The following is an 18,780-nucleotide window of genomic DNA, read 5'->3' as shown; positions in this document are numbered from 1 at the left end:
CATTAAGGGATAAAATTAAATACTTCGTGTCTGACAGCTAACTCCTTCCGCAATATTTGTTAGAATCGAGGGACATTTCAGAACAGGTCTTCCTCTGTAACAATGTGAGCCCTACATCCTGGACCGATAAATACAGCATTTTCATCTGGTACAAAAATCGTTTTTAAGAGAACCAAATGACGAGGCAAAAGTAGGGGCTCCTTTTCACAAGATCGTTAGTGGCTAGCCTCCTTTCCGTGGAGAAGAGACAAAACAAAATAAAACAAACAAACAAACAAAACACAAAGCCTCATCAGTTCCGGGAGGAAAAAGAAAAAAGGAGCTGAGTCAAGTCAGCGCCTCACAAGTTTCTCACGATCACGCCAGAGAGACGGCACCTCCACCGGAAAGGGTCTGACAGCCCTCACAGGAAGGAAAACCGACTATAGAGACCGTGGCCGAGAACGCCACCATCGAGTTCCACAGAAGCTGCCAGAGCGTCGGCCCTAGTTAGCATAGCACCTCCCCCCTTTTCCGGGAGCAGTAGCTAGGCAACCATCTGACCGTCTGGGAGAGTAGAAGGCCCGGCTGCAGCCGTAGTGCCTCTGGCGGCAACAACCAGTAATGCAGGCCTCTCTCACAGTTTTTACCTTCCCATCTCTCCACCCCCTTTGCCCCCGCCCACCCGTCCGCCACTTCGACTCCTCCCTCTTCTTCTCTCGCTCCATCTCCTTCCTCCTCCGCCTCCTCAGCTCTAGGGCTAGAATATCTATGGGTCGAAACGTGATGCGATGAATCCGAGAGAGACCGAAACTGGGACGAGGAGTGCGGCGGAAACGGCGGGACTCCAGGGCATGGGGGCTTCACCACAATAGAGGCAGCGCCCTCACCCGCCGCCGCTAGCCCCTCCGGATCGAAGCCCCCAAACCCCCTCGTGAAAAGGATGGCGGCGGCACCTACCCAGATCGAAGCCGGTGGGTAGCTGTGTCTGGGGGCCAAGGGGATGGGGCTTTAGCGCGACGGATGTCAGTTTCTTTTATAAAAGCTTCTATTTCTCTTCTTTGCCTCCTCTCAACCTCTTTTACCTCTCTTTCTTAGAGCTGTATTACCTGATCGCTAGATTCTTGCAGTCCGGACCCTGCAACAAATCCGCTCAGGTGAGAGGGAGAAGGAGGTCCGGGAGTCGTGGGGAATGGTCCTAAATGGGAAGTCGAGGCAGCGGGGTGCGCGGTTCTGCCGAGGGAATGGCCGGCCTTGACTAGTCCTACCGTCAGCGGCTGTGTTCGAAGTGAGGAGGGAGGAATGGGTTGATGGCCCAAGCTTCTCATAACCGTGTTTCCCTTTTGCTCAGGTGCTAGTACAGGAGCTCGAGGAGCATCAGGTACGGAGCCCCCTCGGGAAGAGGTGGGGAGGGTTGGGGTGAGACGGGAGGGAGGGAGGGCCGGCCAGGGGCGAAGGGCTGAGGCCCGGAGGGAGGCTTGGATCTGGGCACTCAGCTGTTGTCACAGGGGTGAACCGGCTTCTTCCCTCAAAAGGGGCGTATATCGCTGGGGTCTCAACTCGCCCCCTCTTTCTGCTTGTGGGAGGTGGTTTTTCAGGATTTCCTCTCCTTCGCCCCCCCCCCAACAGTCTCTAGCTTTGGGGCAACAGCTACAGGGCCTTGAGAAATAAAGACGCCAAAGGGTCGAGGACTGGGACCCAGGCTGGTTTGGGCTGTCGGGGAGCAGGGGCTTGGCCTTTATCGTTTGCCCTCCCCCACCTCCCTCTTTTCTCCGGCCCCCAGCTGATTCCGCGTCGCTTAGACTGGGAGGGGAAGGAGCATCGAAGAAGCTTTGAGGATCTGGTGAGTAAAGTTTTCATTTCAACTTACCCCAACTCTTTCTCTGCTCCCTCCCCACCTTGTTTCCCCCAGCCCGCCTCCCCAACCCCTCAGCCTACGAGGCTCCTGAGCTCTGTGTTGAGGCGAAGAACGTTTGCCCCTTCCCCCCTCCCGAGCGGAGAAAGGGTACGGTGCCCTCCCCTTGGTCTCGCTTGTTCCCACCAGAAAACTTTGAAGAATGTGAGTTGGTTATCAGAGATGCCGTATTGTGGATAATGAATGTTACAAACATCGGGAAAGACCCATTGTAGGAGGAAAAGGGAGAGAAACCAGGGGGTTATCTTGGGGCACGTACCATGGACTGACGCTGGCCAATGGCAGCATTGGTAACAGCCCGTAGTTCCGGATTAGTGGAAGAAAACTGGTTTCTGGTTGGTCCTGGCTTGAAATACGGGAACTGAGGCAAGGCTCAGTCTTTTTTTGGGGTGGGGGACGAGGGAGGGAGCTCTGGAGGGGAGTTGATGGACCCGGATTGAGAAAAACGACAATTAAAAATAGGGAGCATCGAGCGAATTCCAAAATTTCGAGTACCGAATAAAAGCATGATCGTTGTATATCTCAGATTTTAGAAAATAGCTCATCAAATCATTAGTAAATCGAATTTGTGCACATTCTTAAATAACAACTATGGACTATGACCTTTTTAAGAATTGATGAAACACGATTTGGGGTTTACAAGGAGACAACAATGGCCATAGTCTAAAATAGAATGTACTTTAGTGAAGGACCAAAGGCATTAGATTGACCGTCGTTTCTGCTACAAATATAATTCATGGTGTAACTGTATCTTCTGTTTAGCATTGATACGCACAAAAAAGTGATCCTTTTTATTTTGGGAAGACGGTTCCGTTGCATTAGCCACTGGCACAGTGAATTGAAGGGAAATGAAAAAAGAAAGGTTGATGTTACTAAAATCTAAATTGAGGCATCTTTGAAATAAAATCCAAATGGAGAAAAATCGGACAAAGTTTTAAAAAGTTGGAGGGGTATGGTAGACTCTAAAAATAAATAAAATGATTTAAAAATTGCTTGCAATAAGAATATTTAAATTGCTTTGGTGTTCATTTGATATTTCTCTTTGTATTAAATTACAATAATGAGGCCATATAAATTATCACCAAGTCTACTACTTTTCTTATTTTTTGCAAATCACAGAAAATGTTTTAAGGATTGTGATAAGGATAAACTCCACCACCTGTACCATTAATGGTAAAGAATTCTCAGGTGGATAAAAATTATTTTTGAAAAATGCATATATTATCAGTTCATTTAATTAGTAGGCAGACATTTTGTTGAACTTAAGTCCCACCAAAAAAAAGGGGCAAAGCAACAGTGCCTACCAATGTATATTTTAATACTTTATGACTAGTGTGGATTTGAAGATAGAGCTTTTTACTGAGGTTTTTCTTTTACTTTTGTCACTAAGTGGACCATTTTAAGTAAGTAGGAAAGACTTAAAAGGAAAAAGCTGTTTAAACATTTAACTTGACAGAAATACAAAGTAAATGAACACCAAAATAATTAAAACTACAGTCTCCTAACCACACATACACAAGATGCAGCCAACTAAGCTTCCTTTTCTCATATTGTAAAGGCATGTTTTTTAGTAATTGTAATCCATGTCCATTTTATGCTTTATATTTTCTTACTTAACACTTATACATATGCTTATTTGTATTTGAATATTCACTGTTATTTTAACGGTAAGAAAAGATTTAGTTGTATTTGAGCTACTATGATTAGAACTTCAAGTAAAGCATATGAGTTACTTTAAGTTTTTCATTAATGTCTTTGCATAGTTAAGTAGTCTTTCTGTTTTTTTCTTTTACTTCTTTTCATGGGTTATATTCCTAAAGTGGAGTTATCAGGTCAAAGAGTCTCATTAGTTTTATAGTTATTGTTGTATATTTTGCTTTCCAGAAGATTGTACTAATTTATAGTGTCACCATCCCTAGATACTTAGAATGAGTTTTTAAATATTTCTTTATATCTTTTGGTGGCCTTAATTGGTCATAGTGGTCCCCAGTTGATTTAATTAGCTCTTTTTTCCATTGTTAGTGAAGCTTAAACTTTAACCAGTTAATTTTTAATATTGTTAATCCATTTGTTTACCCCTATACATGCTTGAGTTTCACTTGTATCTTTTTAATTTGTTTTTATAAATTTACATATATTTTTATTTTTATATATACACAATTTCTATTGTTTGAACATTATCTAAAGTTTAGATAGTCTGTCTTTTTTGTTTTAATTTAATTTTTATACTTTACACTTAGGTTTTTATTTTTGCACACTGGGATCCAGTTTTTCTAGGGATCTTACATTTTGATAGTATGGTCTTATTTTAAGTCAAATGTCTGCTCTCCACCTATAGATTTCTTTGTAAGGGGAAAGGGGACAGAGCTGAGTGGCAGTTTGAACAAGAGGAAAAGAAGTGTAGTGGCTGAGAACTGAGTGGGCAGTGTTAGATTCAGCAGTTGTATTGTTGATCTAAATTATTACACATTTGACCTCTGATTTTGAGTGGCTTCATTGTAGAAGAGATGGATTTTTTCCTTGGGGGTGGGCTTTTTTTTGAGAATTTTTATTTGAACCAATCTGATAATGTATGCTGGGAAGCAAGGTCTCATGGTCTTTGGGGTAGGTATTTTTTAAAGTGCTATTAGAGCAGTGGCTTTATCCAGCAGTTCTCAACCTGTGGGTCGTGAACCCTTTGGGGGTCGAACGACCCTTTCACAGGGGTCGCCTAAGACATAACAGTAGAAAAATTACAGTTATGAAGTAGCAACGAAAATAATTTTATGGTTGGGGGTAACCACAACATGAGCACTGTATTAAAGGGTCATGGCAGTAGTAAGGTTGAGAACCACTGCTTTATACAGTGTGATGTTTGATTTAGCTACATGTTTTGGATTGGCATTTAGGGCAAAGTATTAAAAAGTAGTATAATCTTATGTATTTATATTAATAAGTAGTATAGTCTGGTATGTTAATTATATAACACTTCAAATTTAATATATTCTGGGGTATAAAAAGGAAATAATACAAATGCATAATGAAGAGATAAAAGACTATAAACAGAAGAATCAAAATACTGAATTGGTGTTGCATAGCCATGTATATACTGTAGGTTAGGGAAAAAACCCTGCCGTTCTGTCCTTATGTATACTTTTGCTTAAATTGTCTGTACTGCTTAACTTGATTTATTCAGAAGAATATTAATATAAAGAAGTTGATTACTACTGTTACTATTACATATTCTAGAAATCCCTCCTTTTTATTTTTTAAATCTCATTTAATGTTTTAATTAAAATTTGGATCATAATGGTAGGTGCTTTTTTGTTAAAGCTACTGGCAGGCAAGTATTGACATATCCAGATCTGAAGTGTCTTTACAAAAATGTCTGTACATGAAATGTTTGTCAGTTTATGTTGAAATGTACGGTGTTTGAATATGGCATTCAAAGTAAAACCTTCTAAATTAATTTTCAGAATGTTAAGTAATGATAGAGGGAGAATTTTGAAGTGATGGTGATTATTTCTGAAGTTTGATCTGTGCCTTTTTCTTTTATATCTTCTTGACTTATTTAAAACATAATAGAGTTAGATTTGCTTCTTATATTCATATTAAGGTAGGTAATTCAAATAGTTACAGATGTTCTTTCATTTGTGGTGACCCTTTTGAATTGTTGGCTATTTTATTGCTTCCTCCATGGGGCTGTACTGGGGACCATGAACATAGTAATGAAGGGGCAGTCAGTGTGTGTTTAAATGAGCAGTTTTTGTTAATGTACATATTTCATATATTGAAATGGTGACTTGGAAACTTTTTCAAAGGCAATTTTAACATTTTTGAATCATGTTAAGTGGACTCATATAATACTGAACCCAAGGCAATTGTCTTTAGGTGTGGTATATATTTTTACATTTATTGAATATTTCCATCCATAGATTTCAAAGCACCAATTAATGTTTAAATTTGGAATGACAGCGATTGTATTACCTTTTTTTATTTACTGATTTTAGAGAGAGAAGAAGGGAGAGAGGGAGAGAGAGAGAGAAACACTGATTTATTGTTCCACTTATTTATACATTCATTGATTGATTCTTGTATGTGCCCTGACCCAAGATCGAATCCTCAACGTTGGCATATTGGTACAATGCTCAAACCAACTGAGCTACCTGGCCAGGGCTAAATTAATTTCATTTTATATACAAAAGACATGAAGCAATTTTATGCTCTTTAAAAATCTTTTATCAAGACTGTATGTTCTCTATCTTTAAAAATAATTCATGTATCTATGATGATATGTCATTATAAGAACTTGCATCTGCATATAACATACAAATTTAAAAGTGTTTTCACATCTCATTTGATTCTCACCAACTACTTTAAAACACCTCATTTGAATTCCGGACATACCTGTATTTTTTTCTTACCTTACCCAGCTCTTTTTCTCTAATTACTAGTAATAGCTTAAATTGTCTGTTTGAACAGTAAGTACCTTTGAGTGCTGGTAGCATAGTTATTGCAATCCTTCAGTGTGGAAACAATTTAAGCATGTGTGATTTATTAACTCCTGCATGGACACACAGCTATGGTTAGGACGTACATCTTGGGAAAGCAGAAAGCTTGTGCTACTCAACCCCAGTGTGGATATAATGCTAACTCATAGACATTGTGGCAGAGAGCAATGAATGTCTGAAAACTAGTATTCTTCACTACTGATTTACTTGAGCCATATGTTCATTCTTGCTTTCTGTAATATGTTGGCTTTAGCAATTTGTCTGGATTCATCTTTGGCTTTTTTTCACATGCGGGCTCTAGTAACATACTTTGGATGATTAAAATCCTTTTGGAGATTTATCATTAGGTTTAGGAAAACTGGTATCTCAGTACAAATGAGATGGTATTAAGAAAGTGATGAGAGTTACTGTTAGGGGGAGTGCTCCCTTATGAAATTTTGTCCTTAAAGAACCTGTGCCAAATTTGAAATTAGTATGGTGTGTGTGTCTTTGTTCTTGTTTTACTGATATTGACTACTGATTGATTAATAAATGATTTTAGTAGAGAGAAAAATAGTAATTTAAAGGCAATTTAGTGACAGTGTCATTTTATTTTATTTTTTTGTTTGTGTCATATTTTAGAGATGACCTTGTTTGACATTTCTCACATATCATTTTGTTGGTAAGATGAAAAGATCATAAGATTTAGTGTGGAAGATAACCTTTACTTGCTGAATGATCCTAGGAAAGTTATTTAACCTCTTGGGGATTCAATTTTCTTATTTATAAAATAAAAACCAATACCTATTTTACATGTGCGAGCCAAAAGAGTTAAATATGGAAGAATGCATTTTGTTAATTGGAAACACTGTACAAATGAATTGGTTACTACATTTTATAAACAAGACAGAGAGTTTGAATTGCTAGCATAGAAATCTGGAGAACTATGACCCTGGAATTTATATATGTTTTTTAGCTAGGTAATTATTACCATCTAATTTTCCTAATATTTTTATAAGGTGAAGGACATATAAAACATGCCATTAAAAATAGTATTTAAAAAGTGAGTGTCAGAACTGAACCCCAGATGAGTGTTTTGAGGTGCATCTGTGTTAAATAAGAAATTGCCATTAGGCCAAAAGATATTTAGTGTTATTTGTGTTTTTACAAATTAGAAAAGTGATTCAGTATTGGTCTAGTATTCACTCTTTTTTTTTTTAAGAAGTGGGAGGTATGTCTTACCATTGTCTTTTGGTAGGGATTTTCAGTCCTTCTGATTGATCTCTTTTTTATCCTGTTACTTTCTATACATTATTGATCATTAATTTCTTGTATTTTAAATTACATTGTTGAAGATTTTTTTTCATGCCCTTTAGTATTGACTATGGTGTTTTATATAATTCACTGGCCCTCTGTTATTATTTGATCAGTTTTCTTAACTTTTTTAAGAAGCATTTCATCTCACACACACACATGTATTTTAAGGCTTTTCTAATCTGCTAGCTAGGTTAAAGTACCTGTAGTGCTTTTTAAAATACTGTTTAAAAATATGTTTTTATTGATTGTTTTATAGACAGAGGAAGGGAGAGGGAGAGAGAGATAGAAATATCAATAAGAGAGAAATTGACTGCCTCCTGCATACCCCACACCAGCAATTGAATCGGCACCCCAGGCATGTGCCCTGACTGGGAATTGAACCTATGACCTCTTGGTGCATGGGATGACGCTCAGCTAACTTGCCCACACAGGCCAGACTTGTAGTGCTTTTTATTGAGGCCCTGTAACTCAGAGAATACTTGAGCCTAGTCATGGATCTGGTGTTCTCATTCCTGAGGATATCTTAACAGGAATAAGAAGTGCTGTAGGCAATGATTAACGTTTTCAAAGGAAAGTGATAGGAAATCTTAACACTTTGTATCCCACCCTGCTAACCACTATAATAGAAAGACCTAGGTGTTTTCTTGCCTTTTCTACCCATTTCCCCTCTCCTCCTTCAAATTCAGCCAACAATAAAACTCAACACTTATATTATAAAAATATAGTATCAGATTGTTGCAGATATTTATATTTGACTGAAAAGAATCAAGAAGAAAATATTATTTAATGTTTTCGTCCAGTCTGTGTGTGTGTTTTTGTGTGTGTGTGTGTGTGTGTGCAAGTATTATCAAAATCAGATGATCTTCTGGACAGAGGTGTTTTGTTTTTGTTTTTTTGTTATTTAACTGGACCTTGCTTCAGCAACTTGGGTACTTGAGTTTTGGCTAAGAACGAATTCAGAGCCAAGACTCAAACTATCAGAGGAAGTTTATTTAGAAAGTCACAGAGGTAGAAAAAGTGAGTTGTAGAAGAAATGGGTTCAGGAAACAAGTTACAGAGGTACTTGGAGCTTAGGAGAAAGAGAAAGGCAAGGAAAAGGCACCTGGGGAAGGGTATGGGGAAAGGTGAGGGCGTGCTCCATAAAGAGAGCTGCTGGAGAGAGTTTTTATTGCTTTTTAAAAATTCTTTTATTTATTGATTTTAGAGAGGAAGGGAGAGGGAGAGAGAAAAAAACATTGATTTGTCGTTTTATTTATTTATGCATTCATTGTTTGCTTCTTTTTCTTTTAATCCTCACCCGAGGACATTTTTCCATTTTTTGTTCAGACAGAGTGGGAGGGAGAAAGAGGAAGAGAGAGAGAGAGAAACATTGACGTGAAAGGGACACATCGGACACATCGAGTGGCTGCCACCCGCACAACCAATCAGGGCCGGGGACAAACTGTAATCGAGGTACATGCCCTTAGTGGGAACCGAACCGGGGTCTCTCTGAACCACAGGCCTGAGCCAACCGCTGAGCCAAACCATCCAGGGCCATTGTTTGCTTCTTGTATGTACCCTGACCAGGGATTGAATCTGCAAACCTTGGCATATGGGTACGACTCTAACCAACTGAGCTACCTGGTCAGGGTCTTGCATTTTTTTTAACTTAACATTGTGGAAGAGCATCTAAAACATTGAGGAGGTAGTATGTGCTAGTCACCATTCAGTGAGTGTACTGGTTGGGGGTGCATTTTTATGCCTGAAATGCCCTCTCTTCCATTTGTCTGTCTTGTACACATTTACTTAGCCTTCAATTGTGAAATTAGACTTGAACTAGCCCCTACCCCTAGGCCAAAATTATCACTGTGCTTTTTTGCTTCCTTAGCCCTGGGTGCTAACTTCTGGGCACTTGTTACTTTGATTTGTTTCTATTTGCTAGTTTGTTTCCCCCACTGTGACTGTGTGTTCCCTTAGGGCAGCAGTTGAATCTTTCCTTTGCATCCCTATGCTTTAAATGACTGAATAAATGAGTGCATGAGTAAATGATTCTGTTTTTGTTTATACCAGATTATGTGAGGGTGGTCATCATTACTCCCTGTTTTACAGATGAGGAAGCTCAAGCTCAGAGACTGAGTAATCTTACAGGTCACATAAGTAGGAAATGGGGATGCTGGAATAATTCAGTGAGTCCTTCCTACTGTACCACAGTGCCGGAGGAAAAACAGCTAGTACATTTTAGAAACTGAATAATCCAGGTTCTCAGACTTCAAAGTGCCATGCTAATGTACTTTTATTGATATATTTAAAGCCTTGCTGTATTTTTCAAAATCTGTTCTGTTTTCTGTTCCTAAATATAAAAAAGCATGTGATTAATTTTTACCTCTTCTACACCCCCCTCAGAATTACAATCTCAGATGAATGTTGCATTTTATTTTTTTCAGCATATGGTCCCAATTAGATTCTTCATTTTACCTGTGTAGTCATGATCTTAGAAAATAAAACACACAGTTCTGTTTTATTTGTTTTTTAGAGTTGTTGGTCTGATCCTATTATTTCTAAAAGCCGATATAAAATATCATTACCAACTGAAAATTAGTATTTCAAGTGCAGCTTTTGGTACAGGCCTGGCCCCCAGGTATTAGATAGGTACCATTTGCATTTATTCAATGCCCAGCTGGATTCCTGTTAACTAAATATGATGAAGAGGATCATCTTAGTGAGATCTCTGCTCTTCTCAGTTGTCATAATGTTTCTGAAGGGTCGTAGTTCAGTTGTTAGGTATGTTCTTTAGGTCAGGCAATCTTCCTACCTACAAGGTTTATAATTTAGGCTTCATTTAATTTCTTTTAGTTTATTGAAATTTATAGTTTTAATTTTTTACAGTCTTTGTGTTACTTCATAATTTTTCAACTGCCTTAATAGGACAGTGATAGAAAGAGCAGCAGGCAGGCAGACCAGAGTCCTGTCCACTCATTGTGACCATTGGACTTCACTTCTCTGGATCTGTTTTTCCTACTGTAAGATGTGGAGTTAGTTTGATATGTAAAAGGATACTTCCAAATTCAAAGATTCTGTAATTTAACTCCTTAGAGCTGTTTTACAAAATAATACAGACATTTGTATTTTACTCTTGAATTTTGTTTTTAGAGAATTCGTTTTTTCTGCAGATCTCAAAGCACTTATTGTGTTACTTGTTGTACATTATAGGCCAGAGAGAGAAATGTGATTAAATAACTGAAATTAGAATATTTGAGCTTTAATAGAGAAGAGTTGCTTATAATATTAAGCCATAAATTTCATAGAATATTTTATTTTATTTAATGTTATTTATTTTTTTAAATATGTTTTTATTGATTTTTTTAGAGAGAGGGAAAAGGAGAGAGAGAGATAGAAACATTGATGTGAGAGAAAAACATCAATTGGCTGCCTCCTTCATGTCCCATACTGGGGATCGAGCCCACAACCGAGGCATGTGCCCTTACCGGGAATTGAACTGATGACTTCTTGGTGCATGGGTTGATGCTCAAACACTGAGCCACACCAGCCAGGCGAGCATGGGATTTTTTTTTTCCCTCACCCCAGGACATTTTTCAGTTTTTGTTCAGGTAGACTGGGAGGGAGAGAGAGGAAGAGGGAGAGAGAAACATCGATGTGAAAAGGACACATCGAGTGGCTGCCACCCGCCCGCACGACCAACCAGGGCCGGGGACAAACTGCAACCGAGGTACACGCCCTTAGTGGGAACCGAACCCGGGTCCCTCTGGACCGCAGGCCGACGCTCCAACCGCTGAGCCAAACCGGCCAGGGCCGAGCATGGTATTTTTAAAATCATTAATTGGATGCTCTTTTGGAAACTAGTTAGCTTTTTAAGAAAAAAAAGTTCTGCTTTATTAAGGGAGTGTGTTTTGTTAATTCTAAAGAGATTAATTTAAGAGTTTGGTGTAGCCCTGGCCGGTTTTGCACAGTGGTTAGAGCGTTGGCCTGCAATCTGGAGAGACCAGGTTTGGTTCCCGCTAAGGGCACCTACCTTGGTTGCAGTTTTTCCCCTGGCCCTGGTTGGGTCGTGTGGGTGGCAACCACTCTATGTGCCCCTTTTGCATCAATGTTTCTCTCTCTTTCTCTCTCCCTCCCACTCTATCTGAACAAAATATCAAAAAATGTCCTGGGGTGAGGATAAAAAACAAAAAGTTTGGTGTAGGTAATACTTTTTGTTTGCATTCTTATAATTTAGATAGAATCTAGATCCTGTGATTCTTGATCAGTTCATTACTACTGAATAAATCAAGTTCTAGTGGATTTTACCCATCTTTATACTTCACTTTTGCTGTTTTGTAGAACTGATTTCATAAGATTAACAGCTAAGCAAAATATTTAATCAAGGTACATAAGTTAGAGTGCCATGTCCTTTAAATGTTATATTTAAATATGCTATATGATTTAAATTTTTGTAGCTGTTTCTTAAATTTGGTTGATGTATTAAGTATTTAAAATATTTCAAGTATTTAAATATTTAAAAATTTACTTTGCTTCATGATGGAACAGTTTGGTAATGTTTTTTAAAAAAATTTGTTTTCCTGTGTCTAATTTATATTTTTTTAGGTGGCAGCCAATGCACACATTCCTCCAGACTACCTCCTTAAAATTTGTGAGCGGATTGGTCCCTTACTTGATAAGGAGATCCCTCAGAGTGTTCCTGGGGTACAGACATTGCTCGGTGTTGGTCGGCAGTCTCTGTTGCGGGATGCCAAAGGTAAGATTTTCCGTTTTTCAAGGAATGAGTGGAGAGCAGCATATTTTATGTTAAGTAAAAAATGCTCCTATGCTTTGCTAAATTCTGTTTTTTTCTAGTTTTTTTAAAATCTTGCCAATCTTGTTTTCATTTTCTTAGTGTACAAATAAATTTTTCGAGGCCTAAAAGGAGTCCTTTTTTGTAAAACAATGAATATCATAGAGGTAAAGGATATGAAATCTCTGTAATCCTGTGGAATAAAGATCTCAAAAGATTACTGCTCTGATTAGTACAGTATAAATTACATTTTAATGTTCTTAATCTTTATTATTCTTTTTTTTTCATCCTCACCCGAGGACATTTCTCCAGTTTTTGTTCAGATAGAGTGGGAGTGGGAGAGAGGAAGAGAGAGAGAGCGAGAGCGAGAGAGAGAGAGAGAGAGAGAGAAAGATCGACATGAAAGGGACACATTGAATGGCTGCCTCTCGCACAACCCAACCAGGGCCAAGGACAAACTGCAACCGAGGTATGTGCCCTTAGCGGAAACCGAACCCAGGTCTCTCTGGTCCGCAGGCCAACACTAACTGCTGAGCCAAACCAGCCAGGGCCTTAATCTGTATGATTCTTGATATCATCCTAATCACATAGAATATTTTATCACAAGAAAATGAAAATTATAATATGTAAAATTATAATAAAATATTTATTTTTTAATAATAATTACTCTTTTTAAAAAGATTTTTAATTGATAATTAGAGAAGAAGGGAGAGGGAGAGAGAGGAACACCAATGTGAAAGTGAAACTTCAATCTGCAGCCTCCTGCCCACCCCCTACTGGAGATAGAGCCCTGGCATATGCCCTGACCAGGAATTGAACTGGCAGCCTTTCAGTGCACAGGACAGTGCCCAACCAACTAAGCCACACCACCACACTGGCCAGGGAGGCTTTTAAAATTATTTTTGAGTTTTAGTGGTTCTTTTCTGAAGGTCCCTTGTTTTGTTAATTGCTCATCAATTTTTTTCATATTTGGTTGTTTTTATTTTCTCAGAGATGATAAATATCTATATACTTCAAATATAATATTCATTGATTTTAGAAAAAGAGAGGAAATGGGGGGGGGAAATCAATTTATTGTTCTAATTATTTATGTATTCATTGATAGATTATTTTTTTATCCTCACCCGAGGACATTTTTTCATTTTTTGTTCAGATAGAGTGGGAGGAAGAGAGAGAGAGAGAAACATCGATGTGAAAGGGACACATCGAGCGGCAACCTCCCGCACAACAATTGGTTGATTCTTGTATGTACCCACTGAGCTCGAACCCACAATCTTGGCGAATTGAGATGATGCTCTAACCAGCTGAGCTACCTAGCCAGGGCTAGTAATTGCTTAAATGACCACAAAAGTGCTAGAGGGTTTAAGCATTTTTACTCCTCAGCTTTATTGAGGTATAAAAAATTGACATATTGCCCTGGCCAGTGGTTAGAGTGTCAGCCCACAGACTGAAGGGTTGCGGAGTTTGATTCTCAGTCACCATGGGCAAGTATCTGGGAGGCAACCAATCAATGTGTCTCTCTCTCATTGATGTTTCTCTCTCTCCCTCCCTTCCTCCTTTCCACTCTCTAAAAAAAATAGTAAATGGAAAAGAATAACCTTGGGTGAGGATTAACCAAAAAATAATTTGACAGAAAAAATTGCAGTATATTTTTAAAATATATTTAAACAAAAATATAAACCCATCAGTAACTATTCAATAACAGTTTCTCTCCTCTACTGTTTTTCAATCTTCCTAAATTTTTACATGGAACCCTAATATATAAAATACTAAAATATTATTTTATGAACATAGAATTGTGAAATTAGGTGTCAAGGATTCCTCTTAGTGTAATAAATACTTCAGGCCTAGTAACCAATTTTTTTTATGTTTTTTATTAGCATAATGTTTTTAAAAATCTTAATTGACAAGTATCAATAGTTGCATAAATGATATCAGTGCTTAAACATCTTATTTTATAGTTTAAGGAAATTATTCAATTCAGTTAATTTGGAAGCTTTTAAGAGAGTAGTAGAATATTTTTGTTTCAAAGTGAATTAGGAATATTTCTTATGTGCTTGAATCTTTTGACATAAACATAAAGGCAGAAAAAACTACAATGATTTATAATTAATTATCATCTGATATGTAATGCTACCTGTTATGGCACAACTGGAAGACACTACATAACATGAGCATCCACTGAGAATAAATATTTATGAATTTTATCTACCATACATGTATGTAGTTGTATCCTTGCTTATATAGTTTTGTGTTAGTAGATGTGTATAAGCCTAAGATCAAGAAGGACCAATGTAAACTTAAAACCTTAATAATCCATTACATTTACATGAGATTCAAATATATGTATAATAAAAATTTTAAGTTCTAGAACAGCATAGAATTAAAATATTCTGATGATATATTAAGATATTGGTGTTTACCAGTCATGATGTATGTAGTTTATAACATGTTTAGGTAAATGCATTTTATTTTTATTGTGGTTTTAGTAGTTAAAAATGTATTTAAACAAATGAAATTGAAATTAGACATTACAAACAAACAAATAAAAAAAACACTGTTCTACTCCTTGACTAATGTTTTAATCTTTTTGTATAGACTGTAAGAGTACACTATGGAATGGGTCTGCTTTTGCAGCTCTACATAGAGGCAGACCTCCAGAACTACCTGTAAATTATGTGAAACCTCCAAATGTGGGTGAGTAATGTCCATGTGAGTTATAAACATATTCTTGGTTTGTTCCTTCCTTAACTCATTATAAAGCTAATAATAGTTTCGAGAATTAAATTTGAAGTATAAACAAACTGCTTACATTCTTGAGGTGTTTCATGGTGGGCTCAGATTTTTAAAAGCATTTTTACCTAAAGCAAATTAGCAAATTTAATCATAGTAAAAGATGACCTTGTGTTTCCTTCCTTCCCTCTTTCCTTCCTTCCTTCTTAGCAGAAGCATTTTAATATACTACATGTGTTTTTAGCCATATGGATATCTATTTACATATCTGTGTGCTGAGCTCAAAGATTTTACTGGGATCTGTAAATACAGTTCAGAAGGAAACAAAACTTTCCGGAAATTCACATGTCCTGTTTGGAATATTTCTGAGTTTTTTCTGGTTACTACTCTGAAGAAATATTAGCAGTGGTTCCCAAAGAAATCTAGCTACAGAACCATTTATAATAAAGTTGACTCTTAAAGAATGTGTAAAACTAAGCAGCTGGATGAGTAACTCACTCTTCTACTCTATTTTATCACTCATTTATTTATTTACTTTTAAAATGTTTTTATTGATTTTTTTTTTTTAGGGAGAGAGAGAGATGAAAACATTGATGTGAGAGTCAGACATCTATCAGCTGCCGTCTGCACACTCCCTACTGGGGATCAAGCCCGCAACCCGGGCATGTGCCCTGACCAGGAATCGAACTGGGACCTCTCAGCCCATGGGGCGGCACTCAATCTACTGAGCCATACTGGCCAGGCTATTTTATCACTCTTTTTAAAATAATTATTTTATACAGTGCCTAGAGAATATCCCTTAAATTAAAATTGAAAAAAATAAGAATACTTTTTAAAAGAAGTATCAGCTTGTAGAACTTACCCTAAGAGATTAAATAAAATTAGGGTAGAGATAATTTTAAAATTTATTTAGACCAATTTTTTTTTTTTCAGACAAGTATTTGCATTTTAATCAAGGCCTCCTGAAAAGTTGCAAGACCCAAAGGAATTAAAATGAGTGGTGGAATTTCAGGCAGATAGGGATAATTGGACATTGTGTATTAAACTTTTTGTTTCCATTTTCAGGGGTAGTTTTTTTACCCTCCATTGTTTTCCAGTATTCACTTTTCCTTAAATATTTATTCATAATTAATTGGTTAAATTTAGTTGGAACATATTTTATTATTCATGCAGTTATTTATGTTAAAAAGTTATATTTTTAGCTACACTATCAACATTATTTGTGACGCTTTATATTTACTTTAGTGGTCACATATAAGGCACTGAAGAGCAGCCTTTACTTAGGCTTTCAATGTTTCTTCTTTCTTTCCTTTCCTTTTTGAAAATTCTTTTAGCTACTCATATACATTCAAACTTCTGGTTTTATAGAGTAAACATTTTACATTCTGACTTAGGTCACTTTGTTATTCCTGCAGTAATCACTAAGGAATTTAGTGTCCCTGGCCTTGATACTTTTATAATCTTAAATGTACCATGTTATTTGGGGAGGAGCTATTACAATAGAGATAATTCACTCAAGATGTATTTTCATGTAGTTCAGTAGTCCATTGTTCATGAGAGATATGTTCCAAGACTCCAATAAAAGCCTGGAACTGCAGATAGTATTGAACCCTATATATACACTGTGTTTTTTCCTCTATACATAGTTTTTCAATTAAAGGAAGCACTTTATGGTTTCTCTTTGGCGTATCTGAATTGTTAGCATCACAACTCTTGTGCTTTGGGACCATTATTAAGTAAAATAAGGGTTACTTGAACAGGAGTACTGTGATGCCAGGACAGTCGATCTGATAACCTAGATGGCTACTAAATGACTAAGGGGCAAGGGAACGTATACAGTGTATATACACTGGACAATGCAATGATTCATGTCCTGGGCAGGATGGGACAGGATGGTGAGAGATTTTATCACGCTACTCAAACATCACTCAATTTTAAACTTGGGAATTGTTTCTTTCTGGAATTTTCCATTCGGTATTCTCAGACCGTGGTTGATTGCAGGTAATAAACCCATAGAAAGCAAAACTGCAGATGAAGGGGGGACTACTGTGTATTAGCCAAGATTCTTGAATTTAGGATATTCAGAGTGTAGAATATGATGAATACTCAGTGGAGTTGACTAAGAAAGTTAGCAAGATAAATATGAAATCTTTTCATATTTTGATTTGAGACAATTTTCTCATTGTGGGGCACAGTTCTCCACAGCTGCTTTAAAATCAGTCAGTCATATAGTTTTCCAATGTAAATAAAATTTAATCATGAAGCTAAATCTTAGAAGTTTATCAAAGAATCTTAGAGCTTGAAAGAACTTTAAGGACACTGTTTCTTGATAAAAGGGTTCCTTGGTCAAATAAATGTGGGAGACACTGAGTTAAAAAGATATATGTATGTAGGTCTGCTCAGAGCTTTTCATATGGTAATATGGCATTGTGAAGCACCTTATGGGGAGCATAACCTGACTTGGAAACCCTTTTCCAAGAATACCTGTAACATTCTGAAAGTTCGGGGCACAGATTTGGGAAGCCGAGTTGTAAACCCTTATTTACAGCAGAAAAACCCAAAGCTCAGAGACATACATGACTGGCATAAGTTATACAGCTTACCTTACACACAGTCTTATGGTCTTCCTGTCATTTTTCTGTTGAATTCTTATATGGATATATGTAATCCTCAGTGCCAGCAGGAAGCCGGTCATCACCCTTACTGGCATCAGCAGAGGGATCGAAAGAGTGGAGGTTGTGGATAGTGGACATACATTGATTCTTTTTCCTGGACCGAAATGGCCTGCAGAAGGCTGTGGGCACAGAGCACTGGGAAATGACGGGGACTCATGAGGGATGTTGCTGATCCTCAGCAGTCGATCGGTGACTGGGGCCTAATTGTTTTTCTTTTTATTAAATTTATTGGAGTGACATTGGATAATGAGGCTATAGGTTTCAAGTATACTTGTACTATTGAAGTGCTAGTGCCTCAAGTACAATGGTGATTTTTTTTTTACAATGGTGATTTGAAGTGGTGAGACTGGACATCCTTGCCTTGTTCCTGATCTTGTGGGGAAAGCGGACAGTCTTTCACCATTCATTATAACTCTAGATGTCCTTTGTCAGTTTGAGAATGTTTCCTTCTATTCCTACTTTGCATCAGTTATGTAAAACATAAATAGATATGTCTCATTTATTGTCTATTTTGAATTATACCAGTTATTTCTTGGGGCTCATTTTAACTGTATTTTATGTAGAATAGTGCTACCCAATAGAACTTTGTGATAATGGAGATGTTATATCCTCTGATATGACATAAAAAACGGTAGCCTCTAGCCACATGTGGCAATTGTAGCTGAGGAACTAAATTAAAAATTTTTGGACGTTTGAGTAATTTGATATGCAGTAACCACATATGGTTAATGGGTACTGTACTGGACAGTGCAAATCTAGAACAATACAGGAACCAGAAAGCAGCTTTTTGGATAGGTGTTTAATTTGGTAATAATCTGTTGACTAATGATTCATTTTACAAATTTAACTTTGACTGTTTCTAATTTTTATACTTAGAAACAGCCTTTAGATTTTTCTATTTTGATTTTGTAACTCATTTTAGAG

At 37.3% G+C, this 18,780-nt stretch overlaps 1 protein-coding gene across 1 annotated transcript in view; it reads left to right on the top strand.

Moving 5' to 3' along the window:
* Positions 1–720: 720 nt before the first annotated feature.
* The window catches only part of BRWD3 (bromodomain and WD repeat domain containing 3), a 114,175-nt gene continuing 96,115 nt past the window's right edge, over positions 721–18,780 (top strand). The window contains exons 1-6 of the mRNA XM_036270318.1: positions 721–953; positions 1,078–1,136; positions 1,331–1,360; positions 1,763–1,822; positions 12,262–12,412; positions 15,047–15,145. Coding sequence (XP_036126211.1) covers positions 923–953; positions 1,078–1,136; positions 1,331–1,360; positions 1,763–1,822; positions 12,262–12,412; positions 15,047–15,145 — 430 coding nt within the window. The 5' untranslated portion in view covers positions 721–922. The remainder of the gene's footprint in view (positions 954–1,077; positions 1,137–1,330; positions 1,361–1,762; positions 1,823–12,261; positions 12,413–15,046; positions 15,146–18,780) is intronic.

Source organism: Molossus molossus, unplaced genomic scaffold (genome assembly GCF_014108415.1).
Source record: "Molossus molossus isolate mMolMol1 unplaced genomic scaffold, mMolMol1.p scaffold_m16_p_2, whole genome shotgun sequence".
NCBI lineage: Eukaryota > Metazoa > Chordata > Mammalia > Chiroptera > Molossidae > Molossus > Molossus molossus.
Note: the sequence above shows the minus strand (reverse complement) of the source record. Positions and strands in the feature narration are given on the sequence as shown.